We start from the raw sequence: 24662 nt of genomic DNA, 5'->3' as shown, positions 1-24662 counted from the left end.
CGGCTCTGCCACTTGTCAGCCGTGTGACTGTAGGCAAGTCACTTAACTTCTCTGTCCCTCAGTTACCTCATCTGTAAAATGGGGATCACCTATGAGCCTCATGTGGGACGACCTGATTACCCCGTATCTACCCCAGCGCTTAGAACAGTGCTCTGCACATAGGAAGCGCTTAACAAATACCAACATTATTATTATAATTATTCTCTGGGCCTCAGTTTCTTCAAGTGTAAACATGGGGTTTAAATCCTATTCCCTTCTGCTTGGACTGAGCCCCGTGTGGGACAGGGACAGTATCCAATCTGGCGGACTTGGATCTATCCCAGCGCTTAGAAGAACGCTCGACACATAGTAAGTGCTTAACAAATAGCATCAAACAAACAGTGAAAGGACTCAATAATAATGTTGGTATTTGTTAAGCGAGGATGAGACGGCTCACCCTCGCAGGGCCCCGCTCACACCAAAAAACACCACAGTCGGGACTGCGTCTTGTCTCTCTTCCTCCGCTCTCCTTTCCCTCCCTCTCCTTTCCTCTTTTTAATTAGCTTTGCCCCCTTGCCCTCTTTATCTTTCCTCCCGTTCCCATTGTTCTCCCTCCTCTCTTTCCCTCTTGTAATTACCTTTGCCCTCTTTCTTTCTTCTCCAGCTCTCCTTTCTCTCCCACTCTTTTCCTTTTAATTACTTTTTCCCCCGGCCTCTTTTGCTTTCCTCTCCCGCTCTCATTTCTCTCCCCTTCGTTTTCCCTCTTTTAGTGACTTTTGCCCCCTTGACCTCTCTTTCTTATTACTCTCCCCTTCGTTTTTCCTCTTTTTGTGACTTTTGCCCTCTTTTCTTTCCTCTCCTGCTCTCTTTTCTCTTCCCCTCTTTTTTCCTCTTTGAGTGACTTTTGCCCCCTTTTCTTTCTTCTCCTGCTCTCTTTTCTCTTCCCCTCTTCTTTCCTCTTTGAGTGACTTTTGCCCCCTTGCCCTCTTTTTCTTTCCTTTCCCCCTCTACTCCTCCCTCGTGCTTCAAAGCCCTTCCCCTCCCTCTTGGGCTGCCACCCGAAGCCGAGGAGCAGCGTGGCCTAACGGATAGAGCACGGGCCTAGGACTCGAGGACCTGGGTTCTGATCCCTGCCCGCTGCTTGTCTACTCTGGGACCTGAGGCCGGTCACGAGACAAATCGCAAAACCGTGGGAGGTTTCCCCTTCAACTTGCCCCTGTCTGGATACGTTAAGATGCTTCGGAAGGGCAAGTTATAAAAAATATAATGTACGTGTGTGTATGTGTGCGCACCGCGTTGGACACGGTGACAAAATGTCTTTTCCTTAACGAGGGCTTCGACGGTAACGCAAGCGCCTATGTCGTCAGAAAGCTGAATACGTGAAGAGAAGCAGCGTGGCTTAGCGGACAGAGCCCGGGCTTGGGCGTCAGAGGTCGTGGGTTCTGATCCCGGCCACTTGTCTGCTGTGTGACCTTAGGCAAGTCACTTAACTTCTCTGTGCCTCAGTTTCCTCATCTGTAAAAAGGGAATCGAGACTGTGAACCCCACAGGGGACAACCTGGTTACCTTGTATCTACCCCGGTGCTTGGAACAGTGCTTGGCACCTAGTAAGCGCTTAACCAATACCATCATTATTGTGTGTCACTCTGGCAAAAAACAGTGCAACTCAATCCATTGCTGAGGATGATATAGTGAGATTGAGCCCTTCGTCGTGGAAGGGTTTGGGGCCTTGACTTGCCCCGAGGACATGAACAGAGACTTAACCTTTTAGGTGGTTGTTGAGTCATTTTGATACTCCAGATACTTGAGGATTAATTATTCTGGGAGAATGAACCTTTTCCATATATAGTCCAGTGTAATAGCCCATTGTGAATTGTAATGAATGTTAATGTTTCTGTCGCCTTGGCCTCTGTTTATTGTGGGAACACCAAACAGGCTTAAAAGGCTGAGTCGATGCTGAGCTTTTCTGATAAAAACCGTTGTGGATTTAATTTCTTGGCACCCTGAGCTTCTGTCTTTTTTTGAGTCATCGCTCTAACCTTTTTCATTAAATTACTCACCCTTTCTCTGCTTTGGGAAAGTAACGGATCTCATTTTTGTCTAGACCAGACAGCCCCTGAGGTTGGTTATCCACAAGTGGACAATACCTTCCTTTGGGAGGTCTTGACCTTCTATCGGGTTTCAAATGTTAAAAAGCGATACACGACATCCAAAGAGAGGAAATGTGACTTCCTCTGCGGATATTCGTTCCCAGCCGGTAATCTGGGCGTGCGGTTCTACGGTCTTTGGGACCCCGTGGACTTCTTAAAAATCGCTTAACTCCTTGGAAACTCTGCAAGTTTAGTATACTGGAGAGAAGACCTGAAAAGATGATGTTGAAATGTTTTTTTAAAAAAGAGATGCATGACGAAATATATTTAATGAGATGGGCGTGCCCGTGAGCACACCCAAAAATTGTTTTGAGGTAATTTCCTGAAATCATTCTGAAGTTTGTGGTGGTGTTTTTAAAGTGACATCTACCCATTACCACCCGTGAAGTTCATCTTTTCTGTGGAATAGTAATAATAATAACAATCATGGTATTTAAGCGCTTACTATGACTCAGACACTGTTCTAAGCGCCGGGGAGCTACAAGCTTAATCAAGTTGGACACAGTCCATGCCCTACGTGGGGCTCACAGCATTAATCCCCATTTTACGGTCGAGAGAAGTGAGGCATAGAGAAGTTACACGACTTGCCCAAGGTCACAGCCGACAAGTGGCGGAGCCAGGATTAGAACTCGGGTCCTTCTGACTCCCAGGCCCATACTCTATCCGTTAAACCACGCTATTCTCAGCCTCTGTGGAGGGAAGTTTAACCTCACTGGTTTCGAGTGCGATGATGAACCTCTGCAGAGTGATGCTATTTGGGTATCTAGTGGAGATGGGGAATTTTGGAGCCGGTATCCGCGTAGGTCAGTGCATCCTACGTCCTGAGCGCTTGGGCAGAGAGCAACCCAGGCAAGTGTTGTGCGGACCCTGCTCGAGCCGGGTATTTTTAGTTTGACTTCCAGAGCCTTTCCTGGAGCGTGCTTCAAAACCTTACTAAAAGCACATCTCCAGAAGGCCTGCCCCGACTAAGCCCTGGTTTCCTCTTCTCCCACTCCCTTCTGCGGCCCCCTTGCGCTTAGATTTGCCCCCTTTATTCACCCCTCCCTCAGCCCCAGAGCGTTTTCTTACGTATCCGCCATCTATATATATTCCTGTCTGTCTTCCCCTCTAGACTGCCAGCCCGCTGTGGGTAGGGAGTGTGTCTACCAACTCAGTTGTACTCTCCCAAGCGCCTCACGCAGTGCTCTGCACGTAGTAAACGCTTAGTAAATACGGTCGATGGTTGTACATCACTGCGCAGATGGGAGTAGAAACTTTGACTGGTTAAGCAGGTTCGGCTGAAAAAGGGCTTTTTCAAGGCAAGGGGTAAAGGAGATTTTGAAACCCCATTCATGTATTAAGGACTGTTCTGACAGGCGGATATTCTACATCCGTCGAGGTGGACGCGTAACGTTGTTTGTCCGTCGTGATATTTTTTTCTCCCAAAGACGGGGGTCCTGGCCCAGCTTCTCGAGCAGACTAGTTCCTTTGGGTCTGGTTATTTCAAAGCGGGTAGCTAGGGCACGAAGTGGCATGATATGAGAAACAGCATGGTTTAACGGATAGATCACGGACCTGGGAGTCAGAAGGTCATGGGTTCTAATCCCAGCTCCGCCACTTGTCCGCTGGGTGACCTTGGGCGAGTCTCTTCACTCCTCAGGGCCTCAGTTACCCCTCTGTAAAATGGAGCTTGAGCCCTACGTGGGACAGGGACCGTGTCCAACCCGATTTGCCTGTCTCCACCCCGGCGCTTAGTACACTACCTGGCACATAGTAAGCACTTAAATCAGCTGTGTGACCGTGGGCGAGTCACTTAACTTCTCTGTGCCTCAGTGACCTCATCTGTACAATGGAGATTAACTGTGAGCCTCACGTGGGACAACCCGATTACCCTGTATCTACCCCAGCGCTTAAAATAGTGCTGTGCACATAGTAAGTGCTTAACAAATACCAACATCATTATTATTATTATTAATCATTATTAAAGTCTTCAAAGGAAGTCTCCAATTACTATCTTTAGACCTCCTGGATGTGGATTTTTCCAAATAGTCAAGAAACTTTTAAGGGCTGGAAGGAGCCTCGAGGATGCGGAAACACCCTCGACCGATTAGCGGTTCGGAATGAAGAGCTTCAAGGGGAGCCATTCCTCCTTCCTTTGGATGGATCCCAACGGTTTCTAACAGCAGACACTTGAGAGAACTTGCAGCGTTGAGGCAGATGTAGCAGGTGTTGATTCCATCAAGTGATCCTCCGTCTTGATTTCACTAGGGCAGCCCCCTGCTTTCTGGGGTGCATTCCGACACCTCAGAAATAGATTGAAATGTCCCAGAGTGCCTGGAAACGCCCCGGCCTCCCTCCAAACACCCTTCTCAGTCCGCTCAGCGTCCCACCAAATGTCTGAGCCTCAGAGTCCCAGAGCAGATCACTGAATTCAATGATTTCCACAGTGAGGCCCGATTCCTGCGGATGGGGTTGGTTTTTTTTTTTTATAATAGTATTTGTTAAAGGTTTACTGTGTCCCTGGCACTGTACTGAGCACTGGGGTAGCTGCAAGATAATCTGGTTGGACAAAACTCCCTGTCCACAGAGGGTGTTTAGGTGGGGAAGATGTATTGCCTTTTTTTTTTTTTTAGTGGTGTTTAAGTACTTAGTATGGGCCAGGCACTGTAATAATAATAATAGTTATGGTATTTGTTAAGTGCTTTCTATGTGCCAAGCGGTGGGGTAGATACAGGGAAATCAGGTTGTCCCACAAGGGCCTCACATTGTTAATCCCCATTTTATAGATGAGGTAACTGAGGCACAGATGAGTTCAGTGACTTGCCCAAGGTCATACAGCAGACAGGTGGCGGAGTCGGAATTCGAAACCACGTCCTCTGACTCCCAGACCCGGGGTCTTTCCACTAAGCCACGCTACAGTGAGCGCTGGGGTAGATGTAAGATAATCTTGTTGGACACAGTCTCTGTCATACCTAGGGTGCTTTGGAAGGAAAGAACTATTGCCTGCCCTTTTTTTTGTATATTATTTAAGCACTTACTAAGTGCCAGCCAATGAAGTAAGCGCCGGGGTAGATGCAAAATAATCTGGTTGGGCACGATCCCGGTCCTACACAGGGTGCTTTCGTGGCAAAGACATATTGCCTGCTTTTTTTCTTTTTATGCTATTTGTTAAAACACTTACTGCGTGCCAGGCACTGTACCGTGTGCTGGGCTAGATCCAAACTAAGCAGGTTGGACACGGTCCCCGTCCCACATGAGGCTCACCGTCTCAATCCCCATTTTACAGATGAGGGAACCGAGGCCCACAGAAGCGAGATGGCTTGCCCAGGGTCACCCGGCAGACAAGTGACGGAGCTGGGATTAGAAGCCAGGCCTTTCTGACTCCCAGGCCCGTGTCCTGTCAACTAGGCCACTCTGCTTCTCTTTGCATTTTTATCGCTTTTTAAATGCAGTCCTGGAGTTGGGAGATGAGTTATTTATCCCGCCAACAGAAGCGGTGTGCCTAGTGGTTAGAGCACAGGCCCGTGACTCAGATGGTTGTGTGCAGGGAACATTTCCACCAGCTCTGTTGTGTTGGACTCTCTCACGTGCTTAGTGCAGTGTTCTTCGCACAGCTGACGCTCAATAAATCATCGATTCATCCACCTGGATTTTAATCCCGGCCCTGCCATTCGCCTGCTCTAAATCACTTCACTCCTCTGGGCCTCAGTTCCCTCATCTGTAAAACGGGGATTAAGACGGTGAGCCCCACATGGGACACGAACCGCGTCCAACCCGATTAGCCGGCACTTAGTACGATGCCCGGACACGGGGGAAGCGCTTAACGAATCCCATAAGACAAACACCCCGACAGTAGCGCACACTTCTCTCCCCTCTCCGGCCCTTCCAGGAAGTAAGCAAGGAGGAGCAACTGGGATCTTATGGCCTTGTCCTCGCCCTCTATCAATCCCCTTAATTGATAGAGAGACCTCTTTTGCAGCCCGTTGGCTCTACTTATTTATGCCGGGGCGCCCAGTTGACTTGAGAGCCTGCCTGGGGGACTCTTGCTTGTTCTCTCAAACTGGCCTCTTCCCCGCTGCACAAGCTCCCCTCGTCCTTTGTTTGGGAATCTTGGGATCTCATTAGCCTCAGTGGAGCTCTTACTTCACAGAAGGGGACGCTTTGAAGCCTTCCTTGGCCTGGGCCAAAACGTCTAGACCTCCAATTTACTTTATCTGCAAGACTGGTATGTACGCAGTAAAGATTTAGATGCGGTGCTCGTTCCTATGTTGGCTGTTGATTCTCAAGTTTATTTTTAGCCCAATAGTTATGAGCTGTTTCACGTGGTGGTTTTTTTTTTAATTCAGGCTGTTACTGAAGCAGACTTTTCTGAATAAGTCCCCAAGTCCGAGACGTTAAAATTTTAAAATTACGTCGATGGACGTTTATAAAAAAACAACAGCTTCCTCCGTGTTCCACCCTGTGTCCTGACCCTGTTCCTCTGGCATTCGGTGGAAGACTTTAAAAACGTGCTCTCGGAGCTGTTATCCAAATAACCGACTCGTACTCCATTCAGAGGCACTGGGAAAGAAGACAAACCAAAGAGCAGAGTAGAACAGCGACCACCCAAGGGTAATCTGAAAAGATCAGCGTTCTTCCGATCAGAAAGACGGAGGTTGAGAAGGAACGAGAGTGAAGTTTCCACAGTCACGAAGGATGTCGACAGGGTGGAAACGGATTTGCCCTTCAGATCTCACCCCTCAAGGACTAGGGAGCCACGCATCGAAGCTCGAAGGTGGTAGATTTAGAATAATTATAATAATTATGGTACTTGTTAGCCACTTACTGCCTGCCCAGGCACTGTTCTAAGCACTGGAGTAGATACAAGTAAATCAGGTCGGACACGGTCCCACGTGGGGCTCACGCTCTTAATCCCCATTCTACGGATGAGGTAACTGAGGCCCAGAGAAGTTGTGACTTGCCCAAGATTGAAAATTAAAGGAACGCATTCCCACAGCCTTTAAAGGGAATGGACTTGTAGCCGCGGTAAACCGTGTAGGTGGGAAGTATCAGTAGACTCCAGGTAGGTTTGGATCCATTATTGGATAAATGGCCCATCTTAAGGGGAAAGTTTGGGACGATACTATGCTCCAATCGTTAGGTCGTAGGTCGAGGAGGGCGGCCATCAATCAACGGTCTCTGTCGAGCGCTTACTGCGGGCAGAGCGCTGTACTGAGCGTTAAGGGAGAATACAGTGGAACAGTGTCACAGACGCATTCCCGCCACACCGTCCTTCCACGTATCCCGTCGCCGTTGGTCTGATGTAGCCTTGGCACTTTGTGTGGGTTCTCTGTCTTCGGATACGAAGTTTGGAAGTCGTTTCCCTTTCTAGACCGTAAGCTCATTTGAACCCTGTTATATTGTGCTCTCCCAAACACCTAGTACAGTGCTCTGCACACAGTAAGCACGCAATAAATACCCAGAAGGACCTGGTTCTACTCCCGGCTCCGCCACACGTCTGCCGCGTCACCTTGGGTAAGTCGCTTCACTTCTGGGCCTCCGTTCCCTCATCTGTAAAATGGGGATTGAGCGTGAGCCCCAAGGTTGTGAGTCCAACCTGATTAACTCGTATCTTTCCCAGCGCTTAGAACAGCGGTTGGCACAGAGGAAGCACTTAACAAGTACCGCTGTTATAGATTATTTCTTTTTGATTGTTAGCGGTTGAGATACACAGAGGTTGAGAAAACCCCGCCTGGCCAAGCTGAGCCCCAGGACTACACGGAATCGTTCTGTCCGCAGTATTCAGATGGGAACTGGGATTTCACCTGGAGTCCCGGGTTGTTAGTGGCATACTCGGGGGTAGTCCGCGGAAACTGCTGAAGTATGGGTAGTTGAAACAATCTGGAAAATAGCCTTGTACTTGGTCAGTTATCGTAACTTTCCATTCATTAATATACAACGATCTAGAGGGTAACTCCCTTTTGGAATTCTGAAGTTCAGAGCAGGAGAATGGAATATGACAGGAAGCAGTTACTTTGTGGTTTTCTTTGGCTTAATTGGAGGAAAAATTCCTCCCCTCCCAAGTATGTGATTTATACGTGAGCATTAAGATAACAGATCCCTTGTAAATAAGAAAAATGATTTAAAGTGGAATTCCCCTAAAACATTTGTCTGCAATCTCTAGGGGACGGGGCTGAAATGCAGAGTGACTTTGATAGTGAGCAATCCTATAAATCTAACCATTGGACAACTACTGCCTGCCTCTCCATTCCAGTGAAAAGTCCTAAAGGGGTGAATCTTGGGATCGATGTAATCTTTCACTTTTACCGAAGTACAACAGTAGAAGTGGCGGAGAAATGCTGTATTTCCAGTGTGAATTTAAAGCCAGCTCTCTCCCTCCTATCTAAGCTTGGTGATGGCCTACTACAGCCCAGCCTGCACACTCCACACCCCTGACTTACTCTCTGTACCTCCATCTTGTCTATCCCGCCGCTGATTCCTTGCCCAAATTCTCCCTCTGGCCTGGAACTCCCTCCTCACTTCATATTCGCTAGTCCACCCCTCTCCCCACCTTTCAAAACCCTGCTAAAAATCACGTCTCCTCCATGAGGCCTTCCCAGACTGAGCCCTCTGTCCTCCTTGTCCACTCTCTTCTCTGCGTTGGCTTTAAACGTAAGCACTTTGATGCTCACCCCAGCCTTATGATAATTGCAAATATTCTTATGCCGTATTTCTCCTATCCCCGGTCTGTCTTAACGTCTGTAGGTCGCAAGCTCCTCGTGGGCAGGGATCGTGTCTTCCAAGCCTGTTGCACTGTGCTTTCCCAAGCGCTTAGGATAGTGCTCTGCGCACAGAAAGCAGTCACTGAAAATGATCGAGTCCGATAAACAGATTAAGTTGGTAGCGAAACAGTTCTGTTTTGAGCCGGGTTCGAGATCCCTCAGTCAGACAGTGGTATTCATGCGTTCATTCATTCAGACGTATTTATTGAGCACTTACTGTGTGCAGAGCGTTAGACTAAGCTCTTGGAAAGTACGATTCGGCAACAAAGACAATCCCTACCCAACAACGGGCTCACAGTCTAGAAGGGCGAGGCAGACAACAAAGCAAATAGGTAGACATTAATAGCATCGAAATAGGAATATAGACTTCATTAATAAAATAAATAGAATAATAAATATGTTCAAATATACACCAGTGTTGTGGGGTAGAGCAGAGGGGGGGAGTAGGGCCGATGGGGAGGAGAGGAGGAGCAGAGAAAAAGGGGGACTCAGTCAGTCTGGAAAGGCCTCCTGGAGGAGGTGAGCTCTCAGTAGGGCTTTGAAAGACGGAAGAGAGGCGGAGGTGAAGAGGGAGGGCGTTCCAGGACGGCGGGAGGACGTGGGCCGGGGGTCGACGGCGGGACGGGCGAGAACGCGGGACCGTGAGGAGGTGGGCGGCAGAGGAGCAGAGCGTGCGGGGTGGGCGGTAGAAAGAGAGAAGGGAGGTGAGGTAGGAGGGGGCAAGGGGATGGAGAGCTTCGAAGCCAAGAGCGAGGAATTTTTGCTTCCTGCGAAGGTTGATAGGCACCCACTGGAGATTTTTGAAGACGGGGGTGACAGGCCCAGAACGTTTCTGCAGAAAGATAATCTATTATCTTTATCTAGTGGTATTAAGCACTTGCTGTGTGCCGAGCACTGTCCTGAAGCACTTGGGGGAGTACGGTATAACAGAGTTGGGAGTCCCGTGCCTTACCTACAGTGAGATTCTCAAAGGGAACCAGCCTTCCCATGCCTCTGAATGTTGCGGAGGTGATATTGGTGACGAGCAAGCAACTCCAGCCTGATTGATTGAGTGACTCGACCTGTAGCCGGTTAACGTGGATGAAGCCGCCACAGAGGGTTGTACGGCCGGGAGGCAGAAGGACGTGGATCTGTCTCCCCCCGGCCTAGACCGTAAACTCACAGGCGGGGCGTGTCTTTCAACTATGTTATATCGTAATCTTCCAAACACTTAGTATGGTGAGCCCCATGAGGGACAGGGCTCGTGTCCTACCTAATTATCTCGTGTCTACCCAGGGCTTGACTATATTGCCGAGTTGTACCTCCCAAGCGCTTAGTACAGCGCTCTGCACACAGTAAGCACTCAATGAATACGATTGAATGAAACGAATAATGCCTGGCACTTAGTAAGCGCTTAACGAACACTAATGTTATTATTATCATTACGGTCATCTGCACGTAGTAAGTGCTCAGTAAATAACACTGATTGTCAGGATGGCGACAGTGTGACTGTTTAGTGCAAGCCAGTAGTGCTATAATCCATTCCTCTCTGCAGGCTCTCAGCCCCAATTTTTAGGGACCGAGACTCATCCTTCTCATAATTGGGGTATTTGTTAAGTGCGTACTATGTGCCAAGCATTGTACTCAGTGCAGGGGGAGATACGTTATAAACAAAATCAGGCACAGTCCCTGGCCTCCCTGGGCTGACAGTCTAAAGGAGAGAGAACAGGTGTCTTATCTCCATTTTTATAGGTGAGGAAACTGAGAAACCGAGAAGTCGTGAGTTGCTCGTGGTCATATGGCAATCCTATGGTAGAAGTGGGATGCGGAACCAGCGTAAAACAGCCTGGTCTAGTGAATAGACCACCGGCCTGGGGGTCAGAGAACTTGGGTTCTAATTCCGGCTCTCCCACTTGTCTGCTGTGTGACTCTGGGCAAGTCTCTGTGCCTCAGTTCCCCCACCTGTAAATAGCGATTAAGACAGTGAGCCCCATGTGGGACATGGTCTGTGACCAAACTGACTAGCTTGTATCTACCTCAGCATTTAGTACAGTGCTTGGCACATAGAAGCGCTTAATACCGTTTTTTAAAAAAGGAGAGAGAGAGAGAGAGAAATCAGGACTTCAGCATCTCTGGTTTAGGACAGTGATTTGAATGGGTTATTAAGGAACTGACCAATGATATGACTGCATGTGTAAATTCTTGTTCTTTTTGTTTTTAACAGGTGGCCTTACTTGGATTAGATATTCTAAGTGCCTTTTTAGACAGACTATCAACGCGATTTAAATCATATATAGCAACGGGTAAGTTGGAAACACATACTTTCAACTCGCTGTATTTTTCAAACTATCTACGAGAGTGCTGCCCTTTTCTTACATGGAGGGCAACTACAATATGGGTGAATCCTTAAGACTGGTAGTCTTGTATGTGACAGGGACTGTGTCCAACCTGATTATCTTGTCTCTACCCCGGCGCTTACAACGGTGCGTGACTCGTAGTAAGCGCTTAATAAATATTATTATCATCATTGTTATTACTCATGACGATTCCAGAAAAATGATTTGAAACGGGTGGGGAAGCCACGCAATTAGACCACAAGATGAACTGTGACTCAGACGTGGTCTTCAGGGCTCTTCCCGATTCTTCTGGCTGGGACCCATCAATCAGGGGTATTTATTGAGCGCTTACTACGTGCAGAGCAGTGTAGTAAGCGCTTGGGCGAGCGCAGTACAAGTGAATTAGCAGACACGTTCCCAGCCCACCAGTGAGTTGGGATTTCTTCGTCTTCAGAAGTGTGGCTCTTCTCCTCTTTCAGCCAGCGGGCCCATTCTTCTTTTCGCTGGCCACTAATGGAGAGCCTTTTGTTTGTGTTTCGTGTGGTGGTGGTGGTGGTGGTGGTTTTAATTTCGGTATTTGTGAAGCGCTTACTATGTGCTGAGCACTGCTCTAAGCGCCGAGGGAGATGCAAGTTCAACGGGTCGGAAACAGTCTCTGTCCCTCATTGAGCTCGCATTGTAGGGGGAAGAACGGATATTGAATCTCCATTTTAGAGTTGAGGACACTGATGCAAAGGGTCATTAAGCATCTTGGCCAAGGCCGCACAGCGGACGGAGCCAGGATTCGAGCCCCCGTCCTTTCGAATCCTGGGGCCAGGTTCTTTCCACTAAGCCCCACTGCTCCCCATTTCATTCTGATGTTGTTAGAGCTACATTCCACCTGTCTGAGCATCCTCTTGTTTGGTTGACCTCCTTCTCCTACTTACTCTTCGTCTCTTCCTCATCTTCCTATCTCCCGTTTTCTGTCTCCCCAAATCACCTTCAGTCCCTTTTCGCTCACCTCCACCTTTCACTAACCCGCGCGCCTCCTAACGTACTCCCTGTCGTCTCTTTCTACTTCGATTTTTCCCTTTCTCCTCTCTTCCTCCATTTCTCCCTTTTATCTGTATACCTATTTACTCATTTCCATGCAGGCGGGAGTATTCTTGGGTGTTAGTCACAGCAGTCTGGTCAGATCGCTCTTCTCCCCCCCACCCTCATCTTCTCAAACTCCCTTCCGTGTTTGGCTGCTTTGTGTCCATCCAGCCCGCTTTCTCTTTCTCTGGAGAGGAGTTTGACCTGATTGAGGTGAGACCTGGTAGCCATCTTTCCAACAGTCGGTCGGAAAACAGCCCAGTGTAACCCTGGAAAAAGAAGTGCCGAGGTTGGATACGGTACCGGGACAGGGACGGAAACTTCGGGATCCAGGTTGTGGAAGAAAACCTTTCGGACATCGTTAATTGTTAAACGCTCGCTATGTGCCGGGCACTGTACTGAGCACCGGGGTAGATACGAGGTCGGTCGGATGCTCGTCGGTTGAAATTACCTTTTTAATTTGGGTTGATTTGCCCTTAAGGCTCTACCTGAGGTGACCACTTTTACTGTTTAGCGTGGGTTTTGGTCATTAATCTCGGACAACAGGCTGAAAGCCATTTCCAAAGAGAGGAAGTAGGAGTTGATCAAGTAGGCTAATGAATATCCACTGAGACAGTTGTATGTTTTGTATCTAATTTTTATCTAGACAAGCCAGTTGTTCTGCAGTATGTCCCGTCCTCACTCAGTTATACCAAGTGTCATTTTGTAATCAATCAGTAGTATTTATTGAGCACTTTCTGGGTGCAGAACATTGTACTAAGCACTTGGGAGAATAAAACACAACAATGTAACAGATATACATTCCTGCCCACAGCGAGCTTATTGTCTAGGGAAATATGGAAACTGCTTTCCTGAGAAAACTTAAAGTACTAACCAGTATGTTGGGGCCCTTTAGATTTTGTCCCACACGCTAGTTTTAACAAATAGCTTTATTTTTATTTGGGTAGAAATGGAATTGGAGCAATTCCATTTGGAATTTGGTAGAAAATTGGAATTGGAGCACAAGCAGCATGGCCTAGTGGGTAGAGCACGGGCCCGGAAGTCAATTGGCTTCTAATCCCCGCTCTGCCATTTGTCTGCTGTGTGACCTTGTACGAGTCACTTTACTTTTCTGGGCCTCAGTTACTTCATCTAAAAAAGGGGGGTGAAGATTGTGAGCAACTTCTCTGGGCCTCAGTTACCTCATCTGAAAAAGGGGGACGAAGGTTGTGAGCCCCATATGGGATATAGATTGCATCCAACCTGAGGAGTCTCTATTTACCCCAGTGCTTAGAACAATGCCTGGCTCATAGTAAGTGCTTAACAGATAGGAAAAAAAAATTGGGGTAGTGTATTAATGCCCAAATATATTATTTAAAATGTAGCGTCGACCACTGCAAAACCAGAGCCTTGAAAATGCTCTGAAGTAAAATACTATATTCACTTAAAAATGCTTGAATTTTGACCTCCAAGTCCCTTGAAATAGTACTTCTTTGCCTAGTTAAGCATTTTCAAGACGCCAGTATTTCATAAGATTGTAGTAAAAGCTGCTTCTGTGTGATTAATGGAATTTGCATATATTATGCAGCCAAAGCATATCAGAGCATGTAATGACTTTTTTATTATTTTATGGACAAGTTGAACTATTTTCTTTTTCTGGAGGAAGAACCCTGAAGATTATTTAGGGGGAAATATATTTAATAAGCTCCCTGTTTTTCTCAGTTCCTCACAGTCGAGGATAGCGGGCAATTTGGGAAATAATACCCTATTATCAGACCCGGGAGCCCACATTAGGGCATTTATGAAAAGGCCAAAAGGGCAAAAGGAAATGCATTCAATTTCCTAGGCAACAGTGTTTTGTCGGAGCAATAGCGGCAGCTTTCGAGGGTGGTGATCCTTAGTTTCCAGTCAGACCTCGCTGCCCAGGGTGTGCTGCCAGAGGCCATGTCACCCTTCCATGAGCTCAGATGACAGATGAGAAGCTGAAACGAAATGCTTCATTATGCTTTGCTGATGCCCGAAACGTTTTAGGGGCTGAATTGTAATCATGTCAGCCTAAGGCAGGCTGGTCTGGCGTTCCCACTAAGAAAGTGGATTCACTCAGATTTAGGCTGTGGAGTAATATCTGGAGACAAATTAGTTTGGATTGTCAACCGGATACCTGTCTTTCCTCCCCTACTTTAGTCAGTACAGGGAAGGGCCATTATGGGTGGTTTAAAAATGGTCGTCACCCCAAATTTCTGAAAGCTAAAGAAGTGCGTCAGTTCCGATCCAAACGCAGTTTGCTTTCACCACCAGCCACCCGAAACTTTGGGCTGCATTATCGGACACATTCTCCCCCTCTAACAATAATAATAATAATAATGTTGGTATTTGTTAAGCGCTTACTATGTGCAGAGCACTGTTCTGAGCACTGGGGTAGATACAGGGTAATCAGGTAACTGTAAGGTAACTGTAAGGCTCCAAGGGTGTTGGGGGCTGGAGACATGTTTACCGAACCCACTGGTAGAAGCAGCACGACCTAGTGGAGAGGTCCCAGGCCTGGGAGTTGGAAGGACCTGGGTTCCAATCCCGGTTCTGCCAGTCGATTGCTTTGTGACCGTGGGCAAGTCACTTCGCTTCTCTGGCCTTCAGTTACCCCAACTCTAAAGTGGGGGTACATGTTCTCCCTCCTCCTTAGACTGGGAACCCCATTTAGGACTTAACTGGTACCTTTCCCAGCACTTAGAACAGTGTGTGACACAGAATAAACACTTGACAAGTACCAGAAAAAAAAGAGAGAACTCCTCCATGGCCACCTTAATTAGATGTATTTCCCAATTGAGTTATTGCTCGGTACCGATTTTCTTCTTCCAGCTTTAGATAAATGTAGGAAGGAACGTTTTTCACTCAAATTCCTACATTTTTCGGAAAGGCTCACGGTCTCTTCCCTATTTTTAGGATCAGAATTTCGGTTTAATCGATTCAGCAGTGCATTTGGTGTCTGAAATGTCCGGGGAGTATCTGTTGAGCCCCTACCCTGTGCCGAGCCCCGTACTAAGCACTGGGGTAGATAGATCAACGGGGCCAGTCGCAGTCCCCGTCCTATAATAATTATGGCATGTATTAAGCGTTTACTATGTGCCAGACACTGTACTAAGCACTTTTTGGGGTTCACAGTTGAAGTAGGAGGGACACCTGAATATTTGGATGACAAAGAGGGGAGGTGGGGAGGAGTTTACATCCCAGACTTCACCTCTCCTGGCAGCGGGTCTGTTCTAAGACAGCAGCTGTGAATGATGTCTGAATTCAAGGAGGTGGGTTGGCCTTGAGTTATAATCAGAAAATGTAATCAGGGACAACTGTAAACCTTGTGCTGTCTTGGCCTCAAATTGCTACCCTTCAGGATTAAGCTCAACAGAAAATGTTGTGCCGTCAGTTTCCCCCAGCATGTCTGCACCGTGCTTTTTGGATAGAGTGGTGGTAGGGTAGTGGAAAGAGCACAGGCCCGGGAGTCAGAAGGTCACGGGTTCTAATCCTGGCTTTGCCACTTGTCGGCTGTGTTTTCTTGGGCAAGTTGCTTCACTTCTCTACGCCTCAGTTCCCTCATCTGTAAAATGGCGATGGAGACAGTGAGCTCCACGTGGAACAGACTGTGTCCAACCCGATTTGCTTGTTATCCCCCCCCAGCACTTAGTATCTAGTGGCACATAGTAATCACTTAACAAATACTACGATTATTATTATTTTTTAAAAGAACGTGATACGACATTATAGCGCCAAACGTTGTCATAAACCTGGTCCGTTTTTCTCTCCTTCCCTTCAGTTCTTCTAGCTTTGATCGATCGGATGGGAGATGCCAAAGATCAAGTTCGAGAACAATCCCAGAATTTGATATTGAAGTTAATGGACCAAGCAGCCTCACCAATGGTAGGCACATCCTTGGGAGTTTCGCTGTCTTCTCTGAACGATTAAACACTTCGGTTGTCCAGTCTAGAAATATTCCACTCACCTGCCGAGTCGGACACGCAGGCTAGATTAAAAGAAAAAGAGGCCCAAAGAAACAGTCAGCTTGATGCAGATAAATATTTTTCTATTGCATCAGGACCCTGGCTAGAGGCAGATTGTTAGAGCTGTAACATTTATGGTGTGCATAATAATAATGCGATTAGTATTTTACGTGCACAGGAAAATAGTCCGCCCTCAACGAGGTGAGTTAATAGAGCAGAAATAAATCGGGCTCCGAATGAGAGATGTATCAAGAATAAATTGCCAGGAGATTTTTGATTTTTTTTTTTTTAAATACATCATCCCAGTGAATACATTTGTAACGGTTGCCTTTAAGACCGGGGAGAAGTTTTCACTATCATCGTACCTCAAAAAAAATTCACTATCACACACGTGGAAGCCTTCTGCAGTGTTTCAGACAAACGGCAGACTTAGGGAATGATGAAAAATTACTAGGCGATGTTGTTCTCGCTGAAGCCATACTGGACAACTGGGATTTTAATGACAACGAAGGCCCGAAAGCTCTTAAAGTTAAGGGGATAGCTGCTCTTCTGGAGAGGTCAAAATGCCGTCTTCTGTCTCTCAGTTGGAAATTGCGGCATGGACAGGGGCCGAGTCTGCGTGGGCAAAACCGATATCTGTGTCGGCGCGACAGAGCGGGGGTGTGAAATCCCAAAGCCCTGCATTCTAGGAGGATGGGAAACTAGTCGGTTTGCGTGGCCACGTTTCCAGGCGCGTGAAGACACGGGTTGGTTGGTGCCCCACCACGGATTCCTCCCTGACGGCCCTTGTTGAGCCGGGGTGCGGCGGGGCGTGTGTGAACTGCTCCCCTCAGTTGCCGTCAGCCTGCAGGACACAGCCCGGGGCTGCCCGGGGGCTGAGGCAGGGAGGGCAGCAGGGTCAACAAGGAGAGGGATGGGGCCTGGCAGGTCCCTATAGTCGGGCAAGTCGATTACTCTGTGGAGAGCGCCGTACTGAGCGCTTGGGAGACCTTAGTAGGACAGTATAACAGACGCATTCCCAGCCCACAGCGAGCTTACAGTCTAGAGGGAGAGACAGACATTAATAGAAATAAATTACCGATGCGGACATAAGCGCTGTGGGGCTGGGACAGGGGAATGAATAAAGGGCGACGCAGAAGGGAGTGGGAGAAGAGGAAAGGGGGCTTAGGTAAGAGAGGAAGACCTCTTAGAGGCCATTTTTAGTATAAATAAATTACGGATATCTACATGAGTTCTGTGGGGTTACTATCTCAGTACAGTCTGCCAATCCCTAGCATATGTGGGTCTCAGGTTCCCGAAGAGGATTCTGAAGTGGGGCTGGGAGTTTTGGCAGAATACGCCTCATCTCTCCGGCCTCCCCGGCGAGTATTGATTCCGCCCTCGATTTAATTTTCAAAAAAATAGTAATCCTCGCGATCACAGCTTGTTCTGTGCAGGCGTGGCTCGTCAGTAGCTGATGTTTAAGGAATATGAAGTTGCACGTTTTTGTTCGCTGCAAACATAGTTCTGAAGAGAGAGGATTTTTCAGGCATGCACAGAGGGGGAATGAGCAAATTGGGAAAAGCGGCAAGAGCAAGGAAAATCCCTCAACTGATGGTGGGAAGCGGGAGCTGGAGAGTAAAATGGAAACAACATTGGCAAGCGAAAGAGGCGTTTTAAGGGAAGAATTGGTGGGACTTTTGCAAGGGGAAGAGAAGAATAACTTGATTTTTCAATTACTGATGGAAATTCTCTTTTTCAATAGTACATTTGGGAACAGCTGGTCGTCGGTTTTAAGCACAAGAATTATCGATCACGAGAAGGCGTGTGTTTGTGTCTGATAGCGACTTTAAACACGTAAGCTTGATATTTATATAAAATGCAATTCATTAGTTTGCTTTTCTGTTTCTCCCCCACGAACGAGACGTGGAATAAGTGGGCTTGGGGTCCTTGGGCAGAGCTCCAGAGCCAAGGGATCTCAGCTGCCAGGGGCAGATGGGATGTGCTTTTCGGAGACTGTCCTGAAGGTGAGAGCCAAGAGGGATTTCCTGGAAGAGCCCCTGCCGTCTCGTTGCCAGAGCTGCTTCCGCAGAAACTCTGTGGCCTAACGGATAGAGCCCGGGCCCGGGAGTCAGAAGGACCTGGGTTCTAATCCTGGCTCCGGCACTTGGGGGTGTCCTTGGCAAGTCGCTTCACTTCTCTGGTCCTCAGTTCCCTCGTCTGTAAAATGGGGAATAAGGGTGTGAGCCCCACGTGGGTCAGGGACTGTTGTCCAATCTGACTAATTTGTATCTACCCCAGTGCTTCGTACGGTGCTTGGCACATAGTAATCGCTTAACACAGAACCATTATTATTGCTGCTTTTTATCTCCGGGGACTAAAGTGACTGAGTTGTCTGTTTTCGTTTTTTCAAATGGTCTTTGTTAGCACTTGCTGTGTGCCAGGCACTAGATTAAGCGCTAGGGTATTTACAGGCTAGTCAGGTTGGACCCAGTCTTTGTCCCACGTGGGGCTCACAGTCTTAATCACCATTTTACAGTTGCGGTAACTGAGACACAGAAGCGAAGTGGCTTGCCCAAGGTGTCACAGCAGCCAACTGTCGGAGCCGGGATTAGAACCCAGGTCCTTCCGAGTCCCAGGCCCGGGCCGTATCCCTTAGGCCACGCTGCTTCTCTCGAAGGGTGGGATCGGTGTCTTGGGAACCTTGGAAGAAAAAAGAACGGGAGGCCAAGTGCTCCCCAAATGTCCCCGGGCGGGTGATGTCTTGGCTCCCCGATCCGTTCTGGGGGCTCGAGGGTAAATCCTTGTTTAATGGAATGAGCCCTCCCTATCAGGAAAGCCTTGGAAATGACAGCCAATCTTCAACGGGGAATTATGAGCGGCGGAATTTTTTCTTCGAGCCGGCCGAAGCGGCTCTTTATCGATTTGGGTACGTGTGTTTGGCTGCGAGTGGATTTTTCTTGACGTCGATAGGTTATAATGATGGTGACGATGTTATTCAGCACTCACTAGATGCCAAGCCCCGCTAAGCTCTGGAGGAGATGTCAGTTTGACTGGACATACCCCTGTCTTGCTGTCTAAGAGGGAGAAAGAACAGCCATCCTGTCCCCACTTTACTGATGAGGAAGCTGAGGCCCAGGGAAGTTCAGTGACCCGCCCAAGTTCACCCAGCGGGCAGGTGGCAGAGCTGGGGCCAAAACCCAGGGTCCCCGACTCCCAGTCCCACCAGGGCCACGTTGCCTCCCAGGGATTTTAAAGCGTCAAATCTATACTTTTCTAAGAATTTAGTAGTATAATTTTGAATCGTATTAACACTAATAAGCTAGTAATGAAAAGCCATCGGGTTAACCCTTCTTTTACCCTTTTATGAGGGCTGGAAGAATTGTTGCAGATAATGGGAAAATGGAAGTTAATGGAACACATTTCCATCGGCAGGCATGCCTGGGAAAGTAAATCAACCGGTCGTATCTTAGAGCACTGTACTGAGCGCTTTGGATGCAGCTGATCCGTTCCCCTCCTGCCGATCTCCTCTATGTGGGACCCGATCCGTTTCGCCATTACAGTGTCATTGCTAAAAATCTGGACAGCCGGACGTACCCGGTGAGCGGCCGAGGCTGACTCGTGCTCGACACGGGCAGGTTTTCCCTCCCGCCTCTGGCCCTGATGTGGAAACACTCCTCCCCAACCCGCGGCAAAGAAAGAGCTGAGGCTTCTTGCTCCCCATTTCTGGCTGGTCGGTCTCCCCCAGAAGCTGCTTCCTAAGCACCTGCAACTCTGGGAGTCTCTAAAGAAGGAGATCCAAGAGGCAGGGGCCTTCGAAATGGCTGCCCGGGACAACGGTTCGGAGGGGGGGGGCGGGGGGGGGGTCCCGAATTTTCCCCTCTCCCGGTTGCAGCCGTTGGGAATGGCAAGCCAACTGAAACGAAACCCGCCGCACTTTCCTTCCTGGCTTCCCCAACCGGTCTGTCAGCAGCTTCTTCCCCCGCTTCCTTCTCTCCTCCTCTGCTCACCTTCAGCTCGGTCAGTAAAATTCCTTGCAAGCTCCACGGAATAGTGAAGTTGCAGCAAGCAGTTCTTTGAAAACAGATCAGATCAGTGGTATTTATGAAGCGCTGACAGGGTGTACAGAGCACCGTACTACTACTAATAATGATGTTGGTATTTGTTAAGCGCCTACTGTGTGCAGAGCACTGTTCTAAGCGCTGGGGTCGATACAGGGTAATCGGGTTGTCCCACGTGAGGCTCACAGTTAATCCCCATTTTACAGATGAGCACGGAGAAGTGAAGTGACTTGCCCAGAGTCACACAGCTGTCAAGTGGCAGAGCCGGGATTCGAACCCATGACCTCTGACTCCCAAGCCCGGGCTCTTTCCACCGAGCCACGCTGCTTCTCTAAGCGCTCTAAGTACGCTCTCCCAAGCGTCCTAAGCGCTTGGGAGAGTACAACAGAGCCAGCACGGGAAGGCACGTTCCCTGCCCGCGACGAGCTTACAGTCCAGGTGGGATAAAACTGGGGGAGAAATGAACCGGGGTTGGCCTCCCGGAGGTGATAAGTCGAAATGATGGTGATGATGTACTTTTCCTTTTTTGCGGAGAATTGGGTGCATTATCACCGGAAATTTCAGAAGTTTAAAACTGGAGACCGTGAGAAATCCTAAATGGCAGTAATAGCAATCCAGTCAGATGCAGCTTTTGAATTGGAGGGGGCGGCTCGATAGCGACGTGTCTGGCCTGCCCAATGTAGCTCTGGTGAGAATTTAGGAGCAAGCAGACTTTAGTTACACTTGGGACCGGGGAGTCGTCGAGCTCCGTTAAAGAAGCCAGACCCGAGCAGGAGGCGTCTGAGAGGTAGCAGGACCAGGCAACGGCTGCTTAAGCTCAGAGCCTTGGGTTCGAAGGAGCTGTCAAGAGGGCTTCCCTTTATTTTCCACTTGATCCGATAAACCTCTGCTCATTCTGGGGAGCTTAGCCAAACGGGCAAGACCTCTTGAATGATAACAGTGATAATATTCAATCACTCGTATTTATTGAGCGCCTTCCGTGGGCAGAGCCCCGAACCAAGCGCTTGGGAGAGGACAGTATAACGGTTGGTAGACGCATTCCCTGCCAACGAGCTTACAGTCTAAAGGGGGAGAATAATCACCGTTAAGTGCTTTCCACGTGCACCGTTCTAACCCCGGGGGAAGATATAAGATAATCAGGTCAGTAATGGCATTTATTCAGTGTTTAATGTTCGGGGCTACTTTGGGGTATCGATGAGGTTGCGAGGTCAGACACGGTCCCTGTCCCACAAGACTTCGGATCTGTTTTATGCCCATTTTATGGTTATCAACGTTATATTTATTGAGCAGTTACTCTAAGCAGCGTACTGAGGGCTTGAGAGAGTACAAGACGATAGAATTAGCAGATATGTTCCCTGCCCTTAATGAGTCTGGTTGAGGAAACTGAGGACCGGAGAGCCGAAGTGACTCTCCCAAGGCCACATGGTAATAATAATAACTGTGATATGTTAAATGCTTACTGTGTGCCAGGATTTGTACTAAGCGCTGGGGGAGATGCGAGAAAATAGGGTCGGACACAGTCCCTGTCCCACATGGGGCTCATGGTGTTAATCCCCATTTTACAGATGAGGAAACTGAGGCACAGAGAAGTCAAGCGACTTGCCCAAGGTCAAGCAGCAGAAAAGCGGCGGTCACATGGCAGGCCAGCAGTGGACCGGGGACTCGAACCCGGATCTCCAGAGTCAATAGACCCTACTCCCTTCAACTCCTGTTGTCTTTTTCTCATTTTCACCACTTGTAACCCTCCCCTGCCTACCTTTCTGCATGTCTTCTGCTTTTTTCTTACTTCGTAGTTTTTCCTTGCCCAGCAATGTCCTCTTCCCTTGGCATCCTTCAAAGGAGCAGTGCCCCGAAGCCCCATACACATACCTACAGTGAGGATGTTTCTATTTTATCCAGCAGCTAAATCAAATGTACTGGCAAAAAAAAAAAAAATCCTAGAGAGAGACTGCTGGTGTAATGCAGTTTACCGGGTTTGAAAGAATGCTATAGTTTGTACAATAAAGAGCTATGCAACAATCCTTCTAAATTAGTGTCCTTGTGCATGTTTGACTGAAATTGTGCGGTTAGAATATTTTTGGGAAAAATGGACATTTTTCATAATTGCTTAAATGCTGTATTCATTCCTGTAATGCATAATTTGCTCAGTCTGTCAGTTACCAGTAGTCTTGAATCATCTGTGGCTTATTTGCCCCCAGCCCGTTTCCTTTATAATTGAAATGGGAATAAACTTTGATGGCTTTGAAAGAGTAAAAAAGTTCCAGAAAATATTTGTTTGGTTCACAGAGGCTTGAATGAGGTCCAAAGAATGATTGATTGGAATTGTGGGCGTCATTGTAATTAAACCTCAGATTTCATTTCTTCTTAACGGAATTTTTTTTCAAGTGAAAATGACATTTTAAAAAATATATTTTTAGCTATGGTGCACAATCATTAATGCTCAGCAAGTTGGTCCCCCATTTGTGCGTCTTATTTGGAGATTCCAACAGTCAGGTAAGGAATTTTTCATTCATTCATTTCTCTAAATAGCTTAATTTTTAAACTAACATCCCGTATCGGCTCTTTGTCGACATTAGTAGTCGTGCCCGTAGAGACGTGGAGAGGCACAGTGTTAATCGACGCTATCCAACATTTGTATGCGAAGCACCGTACCGAGCGGTCGGTAATGGCTATGGAGGTTCCAGTAGTCTGAGAAGAATGATAGGTTAGAGAAAATGCTGGTTGTGAATGCGTTTTCTAAGAACTGAGTAAAAGCCCAGAAGGGCAAGCCCTGAGGATTGAGGTTGGGATTGGGTGCTTTGGGAGCTGGCGTGGAGTCAAATCCGGCCATGGTTTCCGTTCAGAAGAAAGATCTCTTAAGTAAACTCAGGCCTAGCCACCCAGAATTCTTTTTCTATCTAGATCAGGCCTTAAATGCCGTAACTCTGCATCTCTAGAAAAGGTATTTAATAAATCGTGCTTTGTGCCTGGCTCATATTTTAGTCCCATACGCAAGACCCGAAGGAGGAACCAGGCTAGCTCACCCGAAAACCTCTCCCTTCTAAAGAAATGATGATCTTTTCACTCGGGTGATTTTAAGTTGTAATGTCTGAACACGCTTTTGGCGGCCTTATCAGAACATATTTTCTCCTGCCTGGTCTGCTCTGAAGCGAAGGTAAAATTTTCTGAGGAAATCGCATCTCTTGGTCCTCTAAAATTAGCTATCCTACCTCTTTGGTGGTATGATTCATGTTTTTGAATTGCTCTAGGTAAACTGGAGGCGAGGGTAGGCCACAGTATATTAATATTTTTCCAAAAAACATGCAAGTTAAAGAAAAGCCTCCTCCCTCTTCAGTCTTGATTTACTGTTAATAGAGATAGTGCTTAATTAATTTCTCCAAAGCAATCGCACCCCAACGAATCCGAGGGAAAAACTTCCAGATTTGAAACGTTGGCTGCATCTTCCAAACCCGCAACTCTCCATCAGAAACTCATTTCTTAAAACCTCTAAAATGTATTTAGGGACCTTTTTTGCAATTAAGATATTTGCCTATTTTCAAACAAATGTCCAAAGAAACTGGGATTTGAGTTTAATTCATGTACAGGTTAACTTGGTTCCATGTGATCATGCACCGCTTGGCTTTAAACATTTTTAAATTCCATTTTTAAAAAATAAATTGGAAAATCTTCAAATTTCGTGACAGGTGAGAGATGCCGCAATATCTGCTGTCGTGGAAATTTATAGACATGTAGGAGAGAAAGTCCGGATCGATCTCAACAAAAGAGGAATCCCCCCCACTAGGTAAGCATTTACCCTTTTCCATCATTTTTTGGCTCACACGTTTTGTGAATGTGTCCGTTTTGTGTGTTGGTTGTTTTTTGAGAATGGTTTAATGTGTTTGCCCAAAAGGACAGAAAGACTGAGAAAGGTGGGGGAGATAGCATGTTAACATAAAGCAAATTGCCATCACACTTGTTCCCCTTATCTAACATTTTCTTTAGAGCCAGTTTTAAAAAGCAGATGTCAAGAATCCCCATCAGCTTTAAACTGAGCTGTGCCTCTGTGGAACTGCTTTTGTTTACGCTCTCTTAATGTTTGCGGGGAAGGTCAAAGGCAACTGGGGAAGAAATGGGAATGCTTCGGGGTAACGGACAGATGTCAGTTCACCGAGAGACACACGCACCCATCAAGGTGGCTTTTATCGTTGGCCTTTGGGAATCTGAGTTAGAAAGTGATTTATTTATTTAAAGCCAAACAGTGCATAATCACATGGAACCAAGTTAACCTGTACACGAATTAAACTCAAATCCCACAGTTTCTTTGGACATTTGTTTGAAAATAAGCAGAAATCTTAATTGCTTGCAAGTCTGTAATCGGAAATGGAGTCTGTTTTCAGGTTGGCGAAATTTATTTGAC

The 24662-nt window shown here is 47.4% G+C and overlaps 1 protein-coding gene across 40 annotated transcripts in view; it reads left to right on the top strand.

Moving 5' to 3' along the window:
* The window catches only part of CLASP2 (cytoplasmic linker associated protein 2), a 175354-nt gene that overhangs the window by 14991 nt on the left and 135701 nt on the right, over positions 1 to 24662 (top strand). For all 40 annotated transcript variants that reach the window (XM_029048859.2, XM_029048857.2, XM_029048858.2 and 37 more), the window contains exons 2-6: positions 11073 to 11151; positions 16043 to 16146; positions 17971 to 18062; positions 22684 to 22759; positions 23950 to 24047. In XM_029048859.2, the coding sequence (XP_028904692.1) occupies positions 11073 to 11151; positions 16043 to 16146; positions 17971 to 18062; positions 22684 to 22759; positions 23950 to 24047 (449 nt within the window). The remainder of the gene's footprint in view (positions 1 to 11072; positions 11152 to 16042; positions 16147 to 17970; positions 18063 to 22683; positions 22760 to 23949; positions 24048 to 24662) is intronic.

This window comes from Ornithorhynchus anatinus, chromosome 21 (genome assembly GCF_004115215.2).
Source record: "Ornithorhynchus anatinus isolate Pmale09 chromosome 21, mOrnAna1.pri.v4, whole genome shotgun sequence".
Lineage (NCBI taxonomy): Eukaryota > Metazoa > Chordata > Mammalia > Monotremata > Ornithorhynchidae > Ornithorhynchus > Ornithorhynchus anatinus.
The sequence above is the reverse complement of the archived record's forward strand: the minus strand, read 5'-3'. Positions and strand labels throughout refer to the sequence as shown.